At 40.2% G+C, this 24,872-nt stretch overlaps 1 protein-coding gene across 2 annotated transcripts; it reads right to left on the bottom strand.

Moving 5' to 3' along the window:
- Positions 1 to 1,421: 1,421 nt before the first annotated feature.
- stmn2a (stathmin 2a) lies at positions 1,422 to 24,577 on the bottom strand. Of its 2 annotated transcripts, none has more exons than XM_061954489.2 (5): positions 24,229 to 24,577; positions 12,468 to 12,560; positions 5,176 to 5,348; positions 4,908 to 5,099; positions 1,422 to 2,249 (listed from the first exon to the last, which is right to left on the bottom strand). In XM_061954489.2, exons 1-5 carry the CDS (start codon positions 24,398 to 24,400, stop codon positions 2,190 to 2,192), a joined length of 690 nt encoding a protein of 229 aa, XP_061810473.1. In that variant the 5' UTR covers positions 24,401 to 24,577; the 3' UTR covers positions 1,422 to 2,189. The 2 variants fall into 2 exon arrangements, with proteins under 2 accessions (XP_061810473.1, XP_061810465.1); XM_061954481.2 differs by having other exon boundaries at positions 5,176 to 5,351; positions 24,229 to 24,572.
- Between the last annotated feature and the right edge of the window lie 295 nt (positions 24,578 to 24,872).

The following is a 24,872-nucleotide window of genomic DNA, read 5'->3' as shown; positions in this document are numbered from 1 at the left end:
ACCAACTTTTTCCAGTGGGTAAAATTTTTTATTGAGTACATTTTTTTATTCATTATTTAGATATACTTGATTGTTTCATGTTTTACTCCTTGTTGCTCTATCATTTATTATCATTCTGTATATACATATGAATTCTACTATCAATATTATCACTAAAACCACTATTTTGTTTCATATGGTATCTGCTTTCATATAACTATATATATATATATATATATATATATATATATATATATACATATATATATATATATATATATATATACATATATATATATATATATATATATATATATATATATATATATATATATATATATATATATATATATATATATATATATATATATATATATATATTAGTTTAATAAATTGATGATTTGTGATTTTGGTGCTTTTTAATTATTTAGTTTTTAGTTGATATCATCTGTCTGCATTATTATAATTTGTATCATTATTATTACTATTTAATTTATAGTGGACATATGATGATTTTATTCTACATTCTACACACTTCCCTATGGTCAAGAATTCTAGAATCCAGGTCAATGTTTCCTAACCATAGGGCCAGGGCTCATTGTTGGGCCGCCAAAAAATATCTGTTTCTCAGCCGCGGTACTCAACTGTAATACACTTTTTCCACCACACGTGGCAGTAAAGGCAACATCAAGCAGAAGAAGTCTGGCGCAAAAGTTTCTTCAGCGCAAAAAATATGACTGAAGTAATGAAGCTGTATTTTCATTCGCACTTACATTTTATTGACAGTGGATATTATCAACTATCATTTTGAATATGTATATCTTGAAGATGAACATCGACGCTTTTATTTTCCGACACGGTCGAATATAATGCCCTCGGGCGGGAGGCAGAGTACACCCTGGACATGTCGCCACCTCATTGTAGGGCCAACACAGATAGACAACAATTAACGCTTAAAAAAACTTATTGGGGTGTTACCATTTAGTGGTCAATTGTACAAAATATGTACTGTACTGTGCAATCTACTAATAAACGTCTCAATCAATCAATAAAAGCGCTCACATGCACACACTTAATGTTGTTTTTTTGGAAGTTTAACTGTTAATACTGTATCATCATGTACTTGAAACATACACAAAATATCAGCTTTTTCAAAAATGTGGATAAGCACTTCAGTGACATCTTCTTGAACTTTTGAACCTACAAGGCAAGTCCAAAAACTTGAACTTTGTAGTTTACAGTAATTAAAGGATTATACTGACCTTTAGTGGTGGCTCAGTGAACATCTATTTCACTTGAGCAATATATTACAGTAAACAAAACACCTTAAAAACAAATAAAATAAATCATCATACATTCAAATATTTAAAAAATTAACATTACATTAGAAAATATGTATATATATATTTTTTATCATATTGACTTTTCCCACACAAAAAAACTGCAAGCCTTGACTCTTTATTAGGCAGTTGACATACATTTTAGTGTCTTTTTGCAGAGAAACTCACTGGATGTTTCATGTTCACAGAACCCCAAATGTTTATTATTCTTTAAGCAAAGCTTTCACAGAGAAATTTATGAAGAAAACGTTAGGGTGGGGGAGGGGTACACGGGCAGATAAGCAGCGGAGGACACAAGCAGACATAAATGGTACTGCACTGTAAGTATTACTGTACTGTATATTACAAAAGAGACTTCTTGAGTGAAGACGTTTGGATCGTAATCATATCATAAATAAAGCACCAATCACATTGCAGAGGGTTGTTTTTTTGTATTGTTGTACATTCCAAGCGTGCATGTTGAAGATACAGATGTTTGGCTGCATATTAGGTACACACACAAAAAAAATCATCATCATCAGGAATACATTGCCAACGTCAGTCTACATCCAACTTACAATGCACAGGAAAACCGATAGATAGATAGATAGATAGATAGATAGATAGATAGATAGATAGATAGATAGATAGATGAAATAATATTTACAAAATAAGATCCCTCTGTAAAATCAAGAAATCCTGGCTAATACTGACAGCTAAGTTGATTGATTGACAGGTGACCGGTGTAGTGTCATCATGGTGGTGATGTCCTCCACGTCTGGCACGTACTCGTGTTCTGGAGTGGGTTCTCAGAGGAGCGCTGATGAAGGACGGATGAAGGGGACGGATTGGACGGAGTGACAGAGATCATACTTGGCACTGGTGCACGCCTCATGGTGTCAGCACGTCTCTCTGCTCTTTGTTCCTGCGCACCAACGCCGCGTGTCTCTCCTGGTCAGCGGCGAGGAGAGAGAGAGAGAGAGAGAGAGAGAGAGAGAGAGAGAGAGAGAGAGAGAGAGAGAGAGAGAGAGAGAGAGAGAGAGAGAGAGAGAGAGAGCTTTTATATCGCATACAGAGTGATATAAATAATTTAATGAGCCATTCGCAGTTTCACTGTCAAACTTTTCAACTTGGAATTTTTATTGACCTGCAAAAGGCTTTCGATACCATTGACCACCAGATTTTGGTAAATAAACTGGAAAACTATGGCATAAGGGGAGTCGCAGGGAAATGGCTGAAGAGCTACTTGAATGAGAGACAGCAGATTGTTCAGATCGACCAACATCAATCTACACTCATGAACATAACCTGTGGAGTCCCCCAGGGGTCGATACTAGGACCCACACTATTTATAATGTATATTAACGAAATATGTAAAGTATCAACACTGCTGAAGTTCATCCTCTTTGCTGACGATACAACCATTACATGTGCAGGTGACGACATGAAGCAACTTCTGGCCTCTGTAACTGAGGAGATGATCAAGTTAAAAACTCGGTTTAATACCAACAAATTGTCTCTGAATTTAAAGAAGACCAAAATCATACTCTTTAGCAATCGCAAAAGTAATATACCCATCAGGATTGTTATTGATGATACACCAATAGAATATGTCCAACAAAATTCATTTTTAGGAGTGGTAATAAATGAAAATATATCATGGAAGCCTCATATAAATTACCTGAGGACAAAAGTTGCTAAATGTGTTGGAATGATGAGGAGATCATGTCATTTATTGAACACCAATGCTCTGCTGTTATTGTATCATTCATTTATTATGTCATATTTAAACTATTGTGTTGAAGTCTGGGGAAATTGTTATAAATCTCATCTACAGCCTTTAGTCACTCTGCAGAAAAAGGCCATTAGGATTGTGTCCAATGTTCACTACAGACATCATTCAAATCCACTATTCATGGAGTTAAAACAACTTAAACTGCACGATGTGATCAATTTTAAAACTGCTCAAATTATGTTTAGGGCATCCCAAAACTCTCTACCATCCAATATACAGAACCTATTCCAGGATAGAGATGCTCACCATAGTTACAGTCTAAGAGGAAACAACAAATTATATTTTCCTAAATTTAGAACAACTTTAAAATCAATGTGCATTTCAGTGCGTGGAGTCAGTCTGTGGAACAACTTAGGGGACGAGTTAAAAACCTGTTCTAACATGATTACATTTAAAAGACTGTTTAAAAAAGAAATACTGAAGAAGTACGAGGAGGAAAGAGAGTGATGCCCTCAGCACAGAGCGACGAGAGAGAGTGTTTGGGCCTGTGTGTGTGTGTGTGTGTTTTGTCTCGTCTTGTCTTGTCCCATAGTAACAGTGGTACTATTGTATTGTTAGTGTACAGGAGCTTTTCTTGTTTTTGTTTGTATAGTATTGTTCTTGTATTATATTGTTTATGTTGAATGTGGAATGAGTGAGAGGGGTTGGGATATTATAAGCATCTGCTTCAACCAACCCCTTTTCAAGCCTTGCATAAATGTCCCTGCCAAAGTGTAAAAAAATAAAAATAAAAATAAAAATGTGTGTTATTGTACTGTGCAGGTTTGAAATAAATAATTCAATCAATCAAAAAAAGATTCAAACAAACTTTCCTCTGTGTTCAAAGCATGTTCATTTTTGTCATTGGGTTATCTCAGCTTTAGGCTGTAAATTCTGCCTAGCAATAAGCTGCCAATGTTGCAACTGTTGTTGTTGTTGTTGTGATAATGAATTATAAATGATTTGTGTCTGTTAATGACATAATTAGTTTTCATCTCTAAAAATCCTGTAGTACTAAAACTTTTCCCTCAAACAAAACATAAGATTTTCAGAATAGTACAACATTTTGGGAATTTTTTTTTAACTTTCTACATATATCTTTATTAGTCTTCTTTTTTTACATCAACATTACAACATATTCTAAGAGACACATAATATTTACAAAAAAGAATAAGACAAATAACACATTTTTGTTATTCTTTTTTGTAAATGTAATTTGTTTATTTTTTATTAGTTGCTGTTTTCTGCAGAAAAATAAATTCAAAAAATTAAATATACTGTTCTCTCACAAAATTAGAACTTATCCTTGCAATATTTACACTACTGCCAATAATTCAGACTCATTATTTTAAATTGACTTTATAAATTCCAACCATTTCAATGTGCAACCATTTTTTTAATGGAAAATCCACTGTTTTTTTTCCCCACTACACAAGTTAGATTGTATTTCTGTAAATTAATATATTTTCTTAAATACTGTTACCATGACAATTTCATTTTAGCTTTCTAAGAAGTTAGTGTGCTGCCATTTTTAATATAGATATGCTTATACTGTTCTGCCAAAAATTTTGAATTTTATTTATACAATATTTATAATATATTTTCTAGGTAAAATTAAAAAAAACATCACATGATCACCACTGTTGTTGTTGTTTATTTATTTTTTGTTATACACAGTTAGTGTCCTAAAAAAATGCTGCTGCTGTTTTCTCATTATATCATATTTGATGTATTTTGATATCATTTCGGTGATATTAATAAATATTTCTCCCGATAAGAATATGGCTTCATGTGATTGTTGGTGTTGTGTGAGTGTGGAGGCGTGCATGCGTCACCTTCTCCTGCAGACGCTCCAGCATGGCTGCCAGATGGGCCTCGCGGTTCTCCTTGATTTGCTCCATCTTAATCTGCAGCTTCTCCTCGGCCATCTTGCTGAAGTTGTTGTTCTCCTCCAAGGCCTTGAACAAAACGTCCCTCTCGTGCTCTCGCTTTTCCGCCAAAGTCCTCAGCACCTGACTTTCTTGGTACTGAAAAGAAGAACAAATTGACAAAATGACACCAAAACCGAGTTTTGTTTTCTTTTACGATGGCTGAATAGGTCACCTTTCTCCGCTCTTCAGCCGCCTCCAGTTTTTTCTCGATGTCGTCCAAGGAAATGTCTCTCTTGGGGGGAGAAGCCAGGCCGTGGCCCACTTCGGATACTGGAGACAGGGGCTTCAGGATCACCTCAAACGCCTGCCCAGAGGCGCGCTTGTTTATCGGCTTCACCTCAATATCTGCTAATTAAACAGTACAAATTAATACGCTCTACAGTAATATATATAACATGCATGTACAACAGTACATATGAATCTTGCCTAATATATTCATTACAACAGTACATATTACTACTGTCTAATATTTGCATTACAACAGTACATATTAATACTGTCTAATATTTGCACTACAACAGTACATATTAATACTGTCTAATACAGTATATTCATTACAACAGTACATATTAATACTGTCTAATATTTGCATTACAGCAGTACATATTAATAGTGTCTAATATTTTCATTACAACAGTACATAATAATCATGTAAAATATATTCATTACAACAGTACATATGAATCTTGCCTAATATATTCATTACAACATCCATCCATCCATCCATCTTCTTCCGCTTATCCGAGGTCGGGTCGCGGGGGCAGCAGCCTAAGCAGGGAAGCCCAGACTTCCCTCTCCCCAGCCACTTCGTCCAGCTCCTCCCGGGGGATCCCGAGGCGTTCCCAGGCCAGCCGGGAGACATAGTCTTCCCAACGTGTCCTGGGTCTTCCTCGTGGCCTCCTACCGGTCGGACATGTCCTAAACACCTCCTTAGGGAGGCGCTCGGGTGGCATCCTGACCAGATGCCCGAACCACCTCATCTGGCTCCTCTCGATGTGGAGGAGCAGCGGCTTTACTTTGAGCTCCCCCCGGATGACAGAGCTTCTCACCCTATCTCTAAGGGAGAGCCCCGCCACTCGGTGGAGGAAACTCATTTCGGCCGCTTGTACCCGTGATCTTGTCCTTTCGGTCATAACCCAAAGCTCATGACCATAGGTGAGGATGGGAACGTAGATCGACCGGTAAATTGAGAGCTTTGCCTTCCGGCTCAGCTCCTTCTTCACCACAACGGATCGATACAGCGTCCGCATTACTGAAGACGCCGCACCGATCCGCCTGTCGATCTCACGATCCACTCTTCCCTCACTCGTGAACAAGACTCCCAGGTACTTGAACTCCTCCACTTGGGGCAAGATCTCCTCCCCAACCCGGAGATGGCACTCCACCCTTTTCCGGGCGAGAACCATGGACTCGGACTTGGAGGTGCTGATTCTCATCCCAGTCGCTTCACACTCGGCTGCGAACCGATCCAGTGAGAGCTGAAGATCCTGGCCAGATGAAGCCATCAGGACCAAATCATCTGCAAAAAGCAGAGACCTAATCCTGCAGCCACCAAACCAGATACCCTCAACGCCTTGACTGCGCCTAGAAATTCTGTCCATAAAAGTTATGAACAGAATCGGTGACAAAGGGCAGCCTTGGCGGAGTCCAACCCTCACCGGAAACGTGTCCGACTTACTGCCGGCAATGCGAACCAAGCTCTGACACTGATCATACAGGGAGCGGACCGCCACAATCAGACAGTCCGAAACCCCATACTCTCTGAGCACTCCCCACAGGACTTCCCGAGGGACACGATCGAATGCCTTCTCCAAGTCCACAAAGCACATGTAGACTGGTTGGGCAAACTCCCATGCACCCTCAAGGACCCTGCCGAGAGTATAGAGCTGGTCCACAGTTCCACGACCAGGACGAAAACCACACTGTTCCTCCTGAATCCGAGGTTCGACTATCCGGCGTAGCCTCCTCTCCAGTACACCTGAATAGACCTTACCAGGAAGGCTGAGGAGTGTGATCCCACGATAGTTAGAACACACCCTCCGGTTCCCCTTTTTAAAGAGAGGAACCACCACCCCGGTCTGCCAATCCAGAGGTACTGCCCCCGATGTCCACGCGATGCTGCAGAGTCTTGTCAACCAAGACACCCCTACAGCATCCAGAGCCTTAAGGAACTCCGGGCGGATCTCATCCACCCCCGGGGCCTTGCCACCGAGGAGCTTTTTAACTACCTCAGCAACCTCAGCCCCAGAAATAGGAGAGCCCACCACAGATTCCCCAGGCACTGCTTCCTCATAGGAAGACGTGTTGGTGGGATTGAGGAGGTCTTCGAAGTATTCCCTCCACCGATCCACAACTTCCGCAGTCGAGGTCAGCAGAACACCATCCGCACCATACACGATGTTGGTAGTGCACTGCTTCCCCTTCCTGAGGCGGCGGATGGTGGTCCAGAATCGCTTCGAAGCCGTCCGGAAGTCGTTTTCCATGGCTTCCCCGAACTCCTCCCATGTCCGAGTTTTTGCCTCCGCGACCGCTGAAGCTGCACACCGCTTGGCCTGTCGGTACCTGTCCGCTGCCTCAGGAGTCCCATGAGCCAAAAGAACCCGATAGGACTCCTTCTTCAGCTTGACGGCATCCCTCACCGCCGGTGTCCACCAACGGGTTCTAGGATTACCGCCACGACAGGCACCAACTACCTTGCGGCCACAGCTCCAATCAGCCGCCTCGACAATAGAGGTGCGGAACATGGTCCACTCGGACTCAATGTCCAGCACCTCCCTCGTGACATGTTCAAAGTTCTTCCGGAGGTGGGAATTGAAACTCTCTCTGACAGGAGACTCTGCCAGACGTTCCCAGCAAACCCTCACAATGCGTTTGGGCCTGCCAGGTCTGTCCGGCATCCTCCCCCACCATCGCAGCCAACTCACCACCAGGTGGTGATCGGTAGAAAGCTCCGCCCCTCTCTTCACCCGAGTGTCCAAAACATGAGGCCGCAAATCCGATGACACAACTACAAAGTCGATCATAGAACTGCGGCCTAGGGTGTCCTGGTGCCAAGTGCACATATGGACACCCTTATGCTTGAACATGGTGTTCGTTATGGACAATCCGTGACGGGCACAAAAGTCCAATAACAAAACACCACTTGGGTTCAGATCCGGGCGGCCATTCTTCCCAATCACGCCTCTCCAGGTTTCACTGTCGTTGCCAATATGAGCGTTGAAGTCCCCCAGTAGAACGAGGGAATCACCCGGGGGAGCACTCTCAAGTACTCCCTCGAGTGAATCCAAAAAGGGTGGGTACTCTGAGCTGCTGTTTGGCGCGTAAGCGCAAACAACAGTCAGGACCTGTCCCCCCACCCGAAGGCGGAGGGAAGCTACCCTCTCGTCCACCGGGTTGAACTCCAACATGCAGGCTCTGAGCCGGGGGGCAACAAGAATTGCCACCCCAGCCCGTCGCCTCTCACTGCTGGCAACGCCAGAGTGGAAGAGAGTCCATCCCCTCTCGAGAGAACTGGTTCCAGAGCCCTTGCTGTGCGTCGAGGTGAGTCCGACTATATCCAACCGGAACTTCTCTACCTCGCGCACTAGCTCAGGCTCCTTCCCCCCCAGCGAGGTGACGTTCCACGTCCCAAGAGCTAGCTTCTGTAGCCGAGGATCGGACCGCCAAGTGCCCTGCCTTCGGCTACCGCCCAGCTCACATTGCACCCGACCTCTATGGCCCCTGCTATGGGTGGTGAGCCCATTGGAGGGGGGACCCACGTTGCCTCTTCGGGCTGTGCCCGGCCGGGCCCCATGGGGACAGGCCCGGCCACCAGGCGCTCGCCATCGTGCCCCAACTCCGGGCCTGGCTCCGGAGGGGGGCCCCGGTGACCCGCGTCCGGGCGAGGGAAATCTGAGTCTCGGTTCTTGCATTTCCATAGAAGTCTTCGAGCTGCTCTTTGTCTGATCCCTCACCTAGGACCTGTTTGTCTTGGGAGACCCTACCAGGGGGCATGGAAGCCCCCGGACAACATAGCTCCTAGGATCATTGGGACACACAAACTCCTCTACCACGTTAAGGTGGCAGCTCAGAGAGGAGTCATTACAACAGTACATATTAATACTGTCTAATACATTATATTCATTACAACAGTACATATTAATACTGTCTAATACATTATATTCATTATAACAGTACATATGAATCTTGCCTAATATATTCATTACAACAGTACATACTGTATTAATACTGTCTAATACATTATATTCATTACAACAGTACATATGAATCTTGCCTAATATATTCATTACAACAGTACATATTAATACTGTCTAATACAGTATATTCATTACAACAGTACATATTAATACTGTCTAATACAGTATATTCATTACAACAGTACATAGTAATACTGACTAATATTTGCATTACAACAGTACATTCTAATCATGTATATTATATTCATTACAACAGTACATAATAATCATGTATAATATATTCATTACAACAGTACATATTAATACTGTCTAATATATTCATTACAACAGTACATTCTAATCATGTATATTATATTCATTACAACAGTACATAATAATCATGTATAATATATTCATTACAACAGTACATATTAATACTGTCTAATATATTCATTACAACAGTACATTCTAATCATGTATATTATATTCATTACAACAGTACATAATAATCATGTATAATATATTCATTACAACAGTACATATTAATACTGTCTAATATATTCATTACAACAGTACATTCTAATCATGTATATTATATTCATTACAACAGTACATAATAATCATGTATATTATATTCATTACAACGGTACATAATAATCATGCATAATATGTACATAAACATGTTCATAAACAGTACATATTAATGCTGTCTAATATATTCAATATAACAGTACATATTAATGTTGTCTAATATATTCATTATAACAATACATATTAATGCTGTCTAATATATTCATTATAACAATACATATTAATGCTGTCTAATATATTCGTTATAACAATACATATTATCCATCCATTTTCTACCGCTTATTCCCATTGGGGTCGCGGGGGGCGCTGGAGCCTATCTCAGCTACAATCGGGCGGAAGGCGGGGTACACCCTGGACAAGTCGCCACCTCATCGTTTATATGTTTGTTAAATATATCCAGAATATATTCAATACAACAGTACATAACAATAATAATAATGTCTAATATGTTCATTACAGCAGTATATATTAACGCTGTTTAGTATACTGTACATAACATGCATGTACAGTACAGGCCAAAGGTTTGGACACACCTTCTCATTTCAATGCGTTTTCTTTATTTTCATGACTAAAATTACATTGTAGATTGTCACTGAAGGCATCAACACTATGACACCTGTGAAGTGAAAACCATTTCAGGTGACTACCTCTTGAAGCTCATCGAGAGAATGCCAAGAGTGTGCAAAGCAGTATTTAGAGCAAAGGGTGGCTATATTGAAGAAACTGGAATATAAAACATGTTTTCAGTTATTTCACCTTTTTATATTAAGTGCATAACTCCACATGTGTTCATTCATAGTTTTGATGCCTTCAGTGACAATCTACAATGTAAATAGACATGAAAATAAAGAAAACACATTAAATGAGAAGGTGTGTCCAAACTTTTGGCCTGTACTGTATGGCATGACAATATATTCATCATGTTTAATAACAGTACTTAATAAACATGTCTGATATGTATAAAATACTTATATGTTAATTACAACAGTACAAATGAATGCTGTCTAATATATTCATTACAACAGTACGGTATAATGCTGTCTGATATGTTCATTACAACTGAATTAATATTATGTACTGTTGTAATGACTTATATTAAACAAGATTAACAATATATATATATAACACGCATGTTCATTAACGACAGCACATATTAATGATGTCTGATATATATAACATACATGTATGTTCATTACAACAGTGAATATTAAGGGTGTCTAATATATTCATTACAACAGTACATACTAATCATGTCTATCTTGCATGTATGCTCAGTCACAACAGTACATATATATGTTGTTGTCTAACATTAATTACAACAGTACGGTACACATTAATGCTGTCTAATATATTCATTATAACAGTATATATTATTCTTGTCTAATATATGCATTATAACACTACATATTAATTATGTATAATATATAGAGATGTCCGATAATGGCTTTTTTGCCGATATCCGATATTCCGATATTGTCCAACTCTTAATTACCTATTCCGATATCAACCGATACAGAAATATATACAGTCGTGGAATTAACACATTATTATGCCTAATTTTTTTGTGATGCCCTGCTGGATGCATTAAACAATGTAACAAGGTTTTCCAAAATAAATCAACTCAAGTTATGGAAAAAAATGCCAACATGGCACTGCCATATTTATTATTGAAGTCACAAAGTGCATTATTTTTTTTAACATGCCTCAAAACAGCAGCTTGAGGAGGTTGAGGTGGGCGGGGTTGGGGGTGGCGGGGTTTGGGGGGTGGGGGGGTACAGGGGGGTGTATATATTGGTGTATATTGTAGCGTCCCGGAAGAGTTAGTGCTGCAAGGGGTTCTGGGTATTTGTTCTGTTGTGTTTATGTTGTGTTACGGTGCGGATGTTCTCCCGAAATGTGTTTGTCATTCTTGTTTGGTGTGGGTTCACAGTGTGGCGCATATTTGTAACAGTGTTAAAGTTGTTTATACGGCCATCCTCAGTGTGTGTGACCTGTATGGCTGTTGACCAAGTATGCTTGCATTCACTTGTGTGTGTGAAAAGCCCTAGATATTATGTGATTGGGCCAGCACGCAAAGGCAGTGCCTTTAAGGCACGCCCCCTATATTGTTGTCTGGGTGGAAATCGGGAGAAATTCGGGAGAATGGTTGCCCTGGGAGATTTTCGGGAGGGGCACTGAAATTCGGGAGTCTTCCGGGAAAATCGGGAGGGTTGGCAAGTATGACTGGGAGACGCAACTGCTCTGTACTTCTCCCTACGTCCGTGTACCACTTCGTACAGCGACGTTTTAAAAAGTCATAAATTTTACTTTTTGAAGCCGATACCGATAATTTCCGATATTACATTTTAAAGCACTTATCGGCCGATAATATCGGCAGTCCGATATTATCAGACATCTCTAATAATATACATATAGCAAGAATGCCTGTGCATTTAACAGTACAAATTATTGCTGTCGAATGGCGGTAGAAAATGGATGAATGGATAATATATTCATTACAACAGTACAAATAATGCTGTTTAATGTCGTCATTAGAACAGTACTGCTGTCTCATATATATTTACTACAACGGGTACCAATTAATCCTGTCAAATGTGTTTATTACAACAGTAAATAATAATCCTGTCTAATGTATTCATAACAACAGTACAAATTCACAGTCTAATGTTTACGACATGCATGATGGTTGTTTTCTTACCTTCCAACTCTTTGGCGAGCTTGCGTGTCTCTGGGTAGAAGCAGGAGCAGATGAGCGAGAAGACGGAGAGCTCTTTCACCTTCTCCTTGTACGCTGCAGGAGGAACATCAATGTAATAACAAGTGAGTCATCACCATCATCATAATGATCGTCATCATCATCATCATCATCAACCAAAAAAACACCTCAACTTCGCCATTTGGTAAAATGCCCTTAAGAGGCCTCCTTTTGTTTAATAATTCATTAAAGAAGCTCTTTTATTTAGCTAGCTGTCACGATAACAATGCACTCACAATCTAATACCATATACTGGAAAGAGCTGTTTTTATTTCAATAAATACGACGGAAATATTGATAAAAACGACAATAAATATATCATAAAATAACACATGACAAAAAAACACATCATAGAGGTTTACACACAAACTCGCACACACTAGCTGGCATCATTCTGTTTTTATTGTTGTATGCTACCATGACAATACAACTTTAGTATATGCTCAAATCTTGGCTGACAATAAAACATAATAAAATGGCTGAATTTTGTTCGATGCTGTGGTAGGATCATGGTTAATACTGCTGTGCTTTTATTTTGAAGCTTATTTTGCACTGAACAGGCAGTCAAGTGTTTCAACGCTGTGTAACTTGACAAGTGTTATTATAAATTGTTATAAATTCACTCTTTGGATCTCAAATTTGTGGACAATACCGATACTTCTCCAACATTTTACACCAAGTACCACCACAATTATTCTTACACTGCGCCACACTTTTACTAAAAGGTCAAGGAACAGAAAATTAGAAACAGCAATCAGTATGACGCAGTACAGTTGTACTCATACGCACACAAAGCACGATCAAGGCAGTATTAGATTAGACTGTGCAGGTGTACCTTATGTTATCGCTCACTTTCACTTGGTGGTCGATAAGAAAGGCGAGAGAGTGTGTGTGTGTGTGTGTGTGTGTGTGTGTGCGTGTAAAATAATTAATTTCCTGTTGACCTATCAGCTACTTCCTGTATCATGTGCTCAATATGATGTGATGCAGTCTGACCTCACCTGCTTTACTGTACATGCCATAGGAGTACCAATTACAGCATGTGACAACAACATACAGGGAAAGTGTGTACACTGCAAAAAGTCAGTGTTCAAAAACAAGAATTTAAAAATACAAAAATGAGGGGTATTTTATTTGAACTAAGCAAAATTATCTGAACAAGAAAATTTGGCTTGTCAAGACTTTCCAAAACAAGTAAAATTAGCTAAAGTCACTGAACCCAAAAATACCTTAAAATAAGTATATTCTCACTAATAACAAGTGTACTACTATATGAGTACATATTTTCTATTGTTTCATTGAAAATAAAACAGCAAAGTCCATTTGGCTGTCATCTGTTTTAATATGATACACAATTGTGTCAAAGTGATGATTTTTTTTTTTTCATGCTTGAAGTAAGACATTATTACTTTAAAAAAGTAGTTGTATACTTGTGAGTGTTGATGACACAGCTTTGCAACAGTTGATATTCTAGTTTCAAGCATGTTTTACTCAATGTAGGTCATAAAATCTCAGCAACAAGCTGTAATATCTTACTGAGATCATTTAGGGCCAAAACCCTTAAAACAAGTAAAACACTCTAACATAAAATCTGCTTAGTGAGAAGAATTATCTTATCAGACAGAAAATAAGCAAATATCACCCTTATTTGAGATATTTAATCTTACTTAGATTTCAGTTTTTGCAGTGTACTACTACTATATGTAAACTGCTAATTGTATGTATGCTATACTACTACTATAAGTAATAATACTACTATAAGTGTATAGTACTATTATTAATATATGTAAACTACTACTATAAATGTAAATATGCTACTAACATAACTGTATACTACTACTATAAGTGATGTAAACTACTACGTACTATAAGTGTATACGACTACTATAAATGTATGTAAACAATTACTATAAGGGTATACTACTATTATAAGTGTGTACTATTACTACAAATGTGTACCACTACTATAAGGGTTAATTTAGTGATTTACTAAGACCCAAATACCACACGCTAAACAGTGTGTACAGAAAATAAAATAGCATGTACTATAAGTGGGCGTGTTGCAGGTGATCTACTAACACTGTGTGTGCAATTGAACAGTGGTGCAGATCGCCTTATTTAAACTAAGATTTTGCATGCAGACGGGGCTTTTACCATGAAGACAGACGATCATTTTCGGCACATTCATGCTATCATGCTCCTTCGTGTGTGCAATATGTTGAACCAGTAGCACACATCTATAATCCAGAACAGCTTTTCTGAATCGCAATCTAGACAACAGAAACATATGCGCACTGACACTTAATTCTGTGCGCGAGGCTGTGGATGGCATCATCAGTGCATTTGTGCGTCTGGAATGATTCACAGACAGGAAAATACACAATGAAAGACGTCTTTTCATGTTGGAGATGTATAATATATTTCCTGAATTACAAAAAAATGAACGACATTAAAACAAAACACAAGCAGACACCAAAGTGCATCAATTTAATTTGATTTAATCAGCTCCTTAAGTCCTGTAGCAGCTATACAATTATAAAATGATGTTTCTGAATAGACAACGTGTCTAATATTTATTATTTCTGAGCGTCAAAAATGTTGACACACACACACGTAGGATGCAGGATTCATGTCTGTCCATCGTTTGTCTGTGAGGCGCAAGCAACGGTCCTGCAGCCATGTGTGGAACTGTCAGTTTGCACCTCCTTCTGACACGTGCTAGCAATAAAATGCAAAATAGTGCTCGCAAAACCGTGTTGATAAATCACAATGTGCGTGTGTAAATAATGATATTAGCATTTTCTCCTCCCAGTATTGTGGGTGTTTTGATAATCAGCATGTATTTTGCATGTTAATGAAGACCAACACGCAAAATGGATTGCACGTCTTATTTTGCTCACTTAACAGATGCAATCCCCTTTTGCACACCTTTGGTAGATCAGTTTTGCATGTGCTATCAAATTCGCACATGTTTTATTACACGTAAATCTTTAGTAAATCAGAACCTAAGTGTTGTAAGTGTAAACTGTCTGCTATTACTATAAGTGTATGTAGACTACTACTATATGTGTGTTTATACTAATATAAGTGTATACTACTACTTTAAGTGTATATATACTACTAATATAAGTGTAAACTACTACTATAAGTGTATATATAGTACTATTATAAGTGTATACTAACTAGTATAATTGTATTTTACTATGACAAGTGTGTACTACTATTGTAAATGTATGTATACTACTATTATAAGTGTAAACTACTTCTATAAATGTGTACTATAACTATAAGTGCATACATACTACTATTATTAGTGAATATACTACTACTAGTATAAGTGAATGTAAATTACAACTATAAAGGTATGTATACTACTATTATAAGTGTATACTATTACTATAATTGTCATACTTGCCAACCCTCCCGAATTTTCCGGGAGACAACCGAATTTCAGTGCCTCTCCCAAAAATCTCCCGGGACAACCATTCTCCTGAATTTCTCCCGATTTCCAGCCGGACAACAAAGCACGCCCCGTCCAGGTCCATAGGGGCCTGAGTGAGGACAGCCTGTCGTCACGTCCGCTTTTTCTCCATATAAACAGCGTGCAGGCCCAGTCACGTTATAACATCTACTGCTTTTGGAGAGTGCACAACTGCACACACAACAAGAAGGAGACGAAGAACGAAGAAGAAACAATCATGGCGACGACGAGTAAGAAGACGAAGTACGCTTGTAAGTCATCAGAGAAGGTGTTGAGCATGATTAGAAAGATAGTGACAGAGAATAGAACGAGAATGGACAATTCAACCCTAAACTCACTCCTTTCCTGCAAATTAAATTTCACAGATGCTGTCCATACCTATGCTCCTTTAAAGGCTGTGCTACTGGCTGCAAAGCATTGCACTTTCAAATACAACAATGAGTATATATATATATATATATATATATACATATATATATATATATATATATATATATATATATATATATATATATATATATATATATATATAAGAAATACTTGAATTTCAGTGAATTCTAGCTATAAATATACCCCCCCCAACCTCCCGAATTCGGAGGTCTCAAGGTTGGCAAGTATGATAATTGTATGTATACTACCATTAGAAAAATATACAACTATTATAAATGTATACAAGTACTATAAGTGTGTACTACTACTGTAACTGTGTACTACTACTATAAGTGTATTGTGGAGTGTCTCTATGGGGCCGGGCTGATTGGCGTCCTATCGGCGGTAAGAGGTGTGCCCAGGTTCAGCTCTTCAGAGATGTGGCCCTCGCAGAGTGGTTGAGGGGCGGTACCTACCTGCATTCCTCCCCAATCAGCTGGAGATGATGACTGCTGTGACTAGTCACCAAAGGAGGACACCTGGGTTCTGATCAGCTTAGGCCAAAAATGCAGCAGCTTGAACCTGGGCTCACTCTACCTCTGCATAGGACGCTGTCGGGCGGTAAGATGCACACTCCACTTTCTGTCAAACATAATGCTCGATGTATAGACAGTATATACTAATTGAGGCTTTGCCTGTTGTCAGGCAAACTATGCTGGACAATGCTAATGTGATGAAATGCATGATGAGAAATACCGCTACTGGGAGGGTGATTTAAGTTGAATATATGTATTCACCCTCCCCCGCCTTTGTTAAATAAACACATTTTCTTGAGAACTGAAGCCTACTCAGCGTATTGGTGTTGGGCAGCATCCACAAGTTGTGGAGAATGCGGGTAACTGGTCAACGCCAAGCAACATGGAGCAAACCCTGACTGCTCTACCTACAAACACAGGTCGAACTACAAACGGCTGTGAAATAACTTTGCAAGAAAGTGGAAAAGGATGCTACGCTAACATGTGCACCAAGCAAAGTGCTGACAAAGCTGATCCAAGATGATGATGTGGAAGCCTATATTGAGGTGTTTGAGCGCACTGCAGCCAGAGAGGGCTGGCCGACGGAAGAGTGGGCCTGTATACTGGCACCATTTCTAACTGGAGAGGCTCAGAGAGCCTGCAGAGACTCAAGTGTTGCAGATGCCCGGGACTTTGCCAAATTAAAAGCAGCCATTCTTGCCCGACACGGCTACAGCCTGCCTGCCCAACGTTAACATACTTGGTAGTATGACCAAGCCCAGCCACCTCGACCACAAGTAGCTACACTTGTGCGCTTCACACAAAGTTGGTTGACAACCGGCACTGGTTCACCATGGATCGAAAGGCTAGTGTTGGACAGATGCATACGTGCGTAGCCGCCCGACTCTAAAAAGTATGCGTCCCAGGTAAGCCCTAACACATTAGATGAGCCAGTAGCCCTGCTTGAATATGACCAAGTAAGTGTAGATATGTTGAAGACATCCAAGTGTGAACCAGCCTGCCACCCGGTGGGGGAAGAGCGTAATGGCAAAGAGAGGAGAAGAGCAGCTGTACCAGTAGCCCAGAGATTGCCTCCATAATATGCAAAAGCACAGGTGCCACAGACCCGAGCCCCACCCCGCCGAAGTTGTTATGTGTGTGGCCAAGAGGACCACCTGTCTTGGGACTGTACAGACAGGGAGCGAGGTCGGGACGTCATTATGGAGACTGTGTCGGAAACTCCTTGCCAGGCGTCACCTCTTGCTGGGCCCACGAAAAAACAAGACGAGCCACCCTGCCCGTGAGAGTGGGAGGGGTGGATTCTGGATATGCATGCTCTATTAGATTCTGGCAGCTCCATCGCACTGGTGCGGGCGGATCTGGTGGCCACCGCTGAGGGAGAGATGGTTCCAGTGACCTGCGTTCACGGTGACGTCCAGCAGTACCCAACCACCTCCCTACAGCTGCAGACACCCAGAGGTGAGACCACCGTCCAGGCTGGTGTGATCCCGAACCTCCTTGTTCTACTGCTAATTGGAACCGATTGCGCTCTATTTGAGAGGTACTGGGCAGCAGGAGTCAGCAAGAGGAGGCCCCGGCGCCAGGACGTGGCCGTCATAGAGGGCAACTGCCAGTATATCCAGCATTTCACGCAGGCAGCAACGCACCTTGCCGTGACACCAGTAGAAGGACGAGAGGGAAGCCGTGAGAGAACTGGGGGCCCGCACCAGCCAGGAGAGTGAAGTATTCTCAGAATTTCCCAAGGTGGACATGGATGGTGTCGCCACACCAGGGGAGTTTGCCACCACCCAGTGGAGGGATCCAAATCTGGAACTTGCCTGGAGGAATGTGTCGGTCATCGACGACCAGCCTTGTGAGGGGGTGAGTAACCTGACTTCTCCTCACTTCGTTGTAAAAAAATGGTTATTGTATCGAGTGGTCACAGCTAAGGGGTGGGATGAAAGCGAACAGTTGTTGGTGTCTAAGGACTTTGTGTACCGAGTTCTCTTTTTAGCTCATACTCGCCAGATGGGGGCACATCTGGCTGTATACTCGCCAGATGGGGGCACATCTGGCTGTATACTCGCCAGATGGGGGCACATCTGGCTGTCCAAAAAACCTATGACAGAGTGCTGGGGAGATTTTTTGGCCAGGGTTGAAGAGGGCTGTGGAGGACTTCTGTCGAACCTGTCCAGTGTGTCAGAAGGTTGCACCCCGCCCCACTGTCCGTAACCCTCTCATTCCCCTGCCTATCACCGAGGTCCTATTCTCCCGGGTGGCACTGGATGTGGTCGGGCCTCTGCTCAAATCAGGCCGAGGCCATAAGTTCATACTGGTAATTATGGACTATGCCACTCGCTTCCCCAAAGTCATTTCCCTTTGCTCCGCCACAGCGGTGGCTCGAGAACTGTTCCTGCTCTTTAGCCGGGTGGACATCGCCGAAGAAATATTGACGGACCAGAGCACATGCTTCATGGCTAAAGTCGTCAAAGCCTTGTGTACATGGTTGAAAGTGAAGCAGTTACGGACCTCAGTGTACCATCCCCAGACGGACGGTCTGGTGAAAAGGTTCAACGCGACATTGAAAAAGATGCGGAGAAAGGTGGTAATTGGGACCAGCTCATTCCCCACGTGCTCTTTGCCGTTAGAGAAGTTGCCCAGGCATCCAACAGCTTCTCCCCATTTGAACTCCTCTATAGCCCCGAGGCCTTCTCAACCTAGCAAAGGAATAGTATATATACTACTAATGTAAGTGTATGTATACTACTCGGGCAGCATGGCTCAGGTGAAGAGCAGTTGTCTCCCAACCTGAAGGTTGCAGGTTTGATACTCAGTTCTCCTATTACCGCTTCAGCAAAATACTGTGACCCCAGCTGCTCCTGCTGCTGCGTCATCCGTAGGTAAATAAAGTAATGTTGTCAAAGCGCTTTGAGTACCTTGAAGGAATAAAAAGCACTACACAAGTAAAATTCATGACAAAATCCATACTATATATGTACACTACTAATATAAGTGTGTACTACTACTATAAGTCTATGAATACTATGCTTAAGTTTGATTAAGCTATTACTACAATTGTGTGCTACTGCTAAAAATAGATATAAACTACTACTGTAAATGTATGCATACAACTATTATAAGTGAATACTACTACTATAAGTGTATATTACAACTATTATAAGTGTATACTGCTACTATAAGTGTATAGTACTACTATTATAAATGTATACTACTACTATAAGTGAACACTACTACTATTATAAGTGTTTACTACTACTATAAGTGTATGTAAACTACTACTATAAATGTATGTAAACTACTACTATAAGTGTATACTACTACTATTATAAGTGTATACTACTACTATAAGTGAACACTACTACTATTATAAGTGTTTACTACTACTATAAGTGTATGTAAACTACTACTATAAATGTATGTAAACTACTACTATAAGTGTATACTACTACTATTATAAGTGTATACTACTACTATAAGTGTATGTATACTACTACTATTATAAGTGTATACTACTACCATAAGTGTATGTATACTACTACTATTATAAGTGTATACTACTACCATAAGTGTGTACTATTACTATAGCTTGCTTGCTCACCGCAGGGCTGGCTGGTCTCCAACACTTCCTGAACTGTCTTTGTCATTGGGAGTTTTTGGATCATTCCAACACAATAACAATTATGTTGTGTTGATATTGTGTACTTTGTTTTTGAATGATCTTCTTTAGTGTTATTCATCTTACTCACGACTTCTTTTACGTCTTTGGCTTCTGTGACACCATCAAAACTGACATCAAGGTCATTAAAACTTGGCACAGTAGCGAAAGTCTCTCATAGAGAAGGTCTTTGGCTACATTTTTCCTGTAGGTTCTTTAAAACAGAAGCACACTCCTGTCACATACAGAGGATCTTTGGCTACGTTTTTTACAGTCGGTCCTTCAAAACAGATGAATGCTCCTCTCATAAATAAAGGATTTTTGGTTAGTGTTTTTTTTATCCTGCAAAACAGCCGTGCACTTTTGTCACATTGAGGATCTTTATCTATGGTTTTTGCTGTCAGTCCTTCAAAACACAAGTGTGCTTCTGTCACATAAAGAGAATCTCTGACATGGACTTTTGCAGTAGTTTCCTCAAAAGTAAAAAAAAAAGCACTTCTCTTTTAGAGAGAATCTTTGGATTCGGTTTTTGCAGCTGGTCATTCAAAACATAAAAATGACCCTCTAACATATAGAGGATCGTTGACTTGTAATTTTGCAGTAGATTCCTCAAAAAAGAAAAGTTATTCTGAAGATTTTGGTGAGCGTTTTTCAGTATTTCATCAAAACTGAAGCACACTCGTCACAAATAGAGGATCTTAGACTTATTTTCTGCAGTAGATCCTTCAAATAGAAATGCACTCCTGTCATATATAGATGATCTATGACTTGGATTTGTGCAGTAGGTTACTCAAAAGTATAAAAAAAGCACTCCTGTCCTATAGAGGATCTTTGGGTAGTGTCATTTTAAAACAGAAAAGTGCTCCTGTCATATGGATTTTTGGTTAGTTTTTTTACAGTATTCAATCAAAACAGAAACCCCTATTGTCACATATTGATGATCTTTGACTTGTATTTTTGCAGTAGATACTTCAAAATTAAAGAAAAAAAAGGTCTCTTGTCCCATATAGATTATCTTTGACTTGTATTTTTGCAGTAGATAGTTCAAAATAGAAAAGCGCTCTTGTCTAATATAGAGGATCTTTGACTTGGATATTTGCAGGAGGTTCTTTAAAAGAAAATAAATGACTCCTGGATCTTTTGGCTAGCGTTTTTGCAGTGGATTGTTAAAACTAGCAGAGGAGTCTTGTCGTATAGAGCAGGGGTCCCCAAACTACGGCCCGCGGGCCGGATCCGGCCCCCCAGCATCCAAAGTCCGGCCCACGGGAAGTCCCAAATTTAAAAAAAAGTGTTAAAGTTTTTATTTATTTATTTTATTGTATTTTATCTTTCCTTTCTAATTCATTTTATACCACTTGTTACTCTCTGTGTCTCCTAGCCGCTCAGGCAAATCATATTGTCTAAAAATGAATTTTCCCATCGATAAGGTGGCAATGTTAAATGTTGATGAACATCAATGTTAATTGATGTTAAATGACAAAACGGATTAACTCGCTGGAATATAAAGACAATGTATATATATATATATATATATATATATATATATATATATATATATATATATATATATATATATATATATGTATATATATATACAGCCCGGCCCCCGGCCAAATTTTTTTAACCCAATGCGGCCCCCGAGTCAAAAAGTTTTGGGACCCCTGGTATAGAGGATCGTTTGACGACGACGTTAGCCATTTGGTAAACTTAGCTTTGATGTTGAATACAAAGACAATTACAGACTGCATGCTGAAAACATGGGCGGAAATGTCAACGTCACGTGTTCCCTTGAGCAAGGCAAGCCACCTCACACCACACCCAAAATGTTTCCCAGGTGCTGGAAGGCTGCCCATCTGTTGAAAACTTACCCAAATACTCTCATCTTTGAGTATTTAACAATATTGTGCAGTTTGTGCAACATGTCCAGAGGGCAGGGGTCGGGAACCTTTTTGGCTGAGAGAGCCATGAAAGCCAAATATTGTAAAATGTATTTCTGTGAGAGCCATATAATATGTTTTAACACTGAATACAACTAAATGCGTGCATTTTTAAGACCAACATTTTAGAGTGTAAATAAGTCTCTTGTTCTTTTTAATAACATTGTTATTCTGAAGCTAACCAATAATAAATAAGACACTTCTTACCATTAATGCGACCCTCCTGTACCCCGAAGAACAGCTAGGATTGGCTGAGCCACCCGCAACCTTGAACAGGTGCAACAGAAAACGGATGGATGGATTAAAATGCATGAGAATGTTTTATGTTTTGAGCGTTATTTTTAACGCTGTGATTTCCAGCGGAATTATTCATGACTTATCGTGTTAAGCAATGTCAGCTAAGATTTATCTGAGAGCCAGATGCAATCATCAAAAGAGCCATATCTGGCTCGAGAGCCATAGGTTCCCTACCCCTGCTATAGGGTGTACCCCGCCTTTTTCTCCAAGTTATTTGAGATAGGCTCCAGCTTGCACGTGACCATAACGAAGATAAGCAGTACAGTAAATAAAATAGATGGATAGGCGTCGTTTGCACTGCATCCTTCTAAATATTTGTATATGACAGCTTCCAAAAGATCCGTCTGATGCCATGAAGTCTGCAAACCACCACAATTAACACATGCTGCTACCTCTAAACCAGGGGTAGGAAACCTATGGCTCAAGAGCCAGATGTGGCTCTTTTGATGACTGCACCTGACTCTCAGATAAATCTTGGCTGACTTTGCTCAACACGATAAGTAATGAATAATTCCGCTGGTAATCACAGTGTTAAAAATAACGTTAAAAATATAAAACATTTTCATGCATTTTAATCCAGCCATCCGTTTTCTACCGCACCTGTTCAAGAAGTCGCATTAATGGTAAGAAGTATTGTATTTATTATTGGTTAGCTTCAGAATAACAATGTTATTAAAAAGAATAGGAGACTAATTATACTCTAAAAATGTTGGTCTTACTTAAAAATGCACACATTTAGTTGTATTCAGTGTTAAAAAAATATTATATTGCTCTCACGGAAATACATTTTAAAATATTTGACTTTCATGGCTCTCTCAGCCAAAAAGGTTCCCGACCCCTGCTCTAAAACAAGAAGAGCTCTGTTGTCTTCAAAATGCTAATTTAGTTTTAGCACAATGTGCAAATGTTCATATATATGTCCAGTATTCAGTCGGTCCTATTGAACAAGCGGATGTCCATGTTCGTTTGACAGTGATAAAATGTTGAGTTTGCATGGTGTGTAGCCTAGCAGTGAGAAAAGTGATGACGCCCTCTAGGCCTCAATGGTGGGCAGCATCAGCATCTTGGGTGGGGTCCGTCTGCATTATGCTGCATATTGGGGCCGCTGGACAGTCAAGCGCAAGTGGGTCAATAAAAGTGGCCGCGTTATTAAATATATTGCACAAAGTATGATGAAAAAAGACAAATACAGAACACAATGTTTGATAAAGATGGGAGGACATATAGCCTAATGCTCGCAATGCCCATAAACCGGGGTCTACATCGCTATCTCTGTCATATTCATGAATATCGATACATCATTCGGGCAAATATCACAACGTATATGTCAAACATGGAGATTATTTATCACATTGAGCCGGTCGGGAGACTAAATATGCACCCATTTGAATGATCCTATTTCGGTATTTAAGGTCAGAAAATGGCTTACCAGACGCTGTTTTGGCCATGTCTGTGTTCATGTTGGATGCTCGTGTTTCCGGAGAGGATGCCGCTGCTCTGCTCCAAGTCCCAGGTGAACGACGATGCTTCGAAGGCACTGAGTCAGCGGGCAGGGAGGACTCGGAGGCGGGATGAAGACCCTCCTCTGCCCGCTGACTCATCAACTCCTGACCAATGCTGGAGGACTTCTGAGAAACTGCACCTTTGACATGACTTCATACAAATTACTGTAAGGGAGCGGCACGTATGACGGATTAAAATAGAAATCAATAGTGGACATTACACGAGGCTCACCTTCACTAAACGAACAGTAATTTGGTTTTTTTCGACGACTTCAGCAACCTTTACCATTTTAGATTAAATAGCTTTTTTTCCTTGTTTTTCCTTTGCTGTACAACAGGCCTCTTTACACTAATATGTGCCATCTGCGTCCCAAGAAAGAAAAAAAAATGGTCGTGCCCATAGACATCTTATAAGTAGACACAGCATTGGCTGCTGTGACGCGAGAAATTCGGCCGCCATCTTGAAGTGGTGACGAGGAGCCGGCGAGCAGCCTAAACCAGTGTTTTTCAACCACTGTGATACAGTCTGGTGTGCCGTGGGAGATTATCTAATTTCACCGATTTGGGGTAA

This window comes from Nerophis lumbriciformis, linkage group LG04, assembly GCF_033978685.3.
Source record: "Nerophis lumbriciformis linkage group LG04, RoL_Nlum_v2.1, whole genome shotgun sequence".
Lineage (NCBI taxonomy): Eukaryota > Metazoa > Chordata > Actinopteri > Syngnathiformes > Syngnathidae > Nerophis > Nerophis lumbriciformis.
The sequence above is the reverse complement of the archived record's forward strand: the minus strand, read 5'-3'. Positions and strand labels throughout refer to the sequence as shown.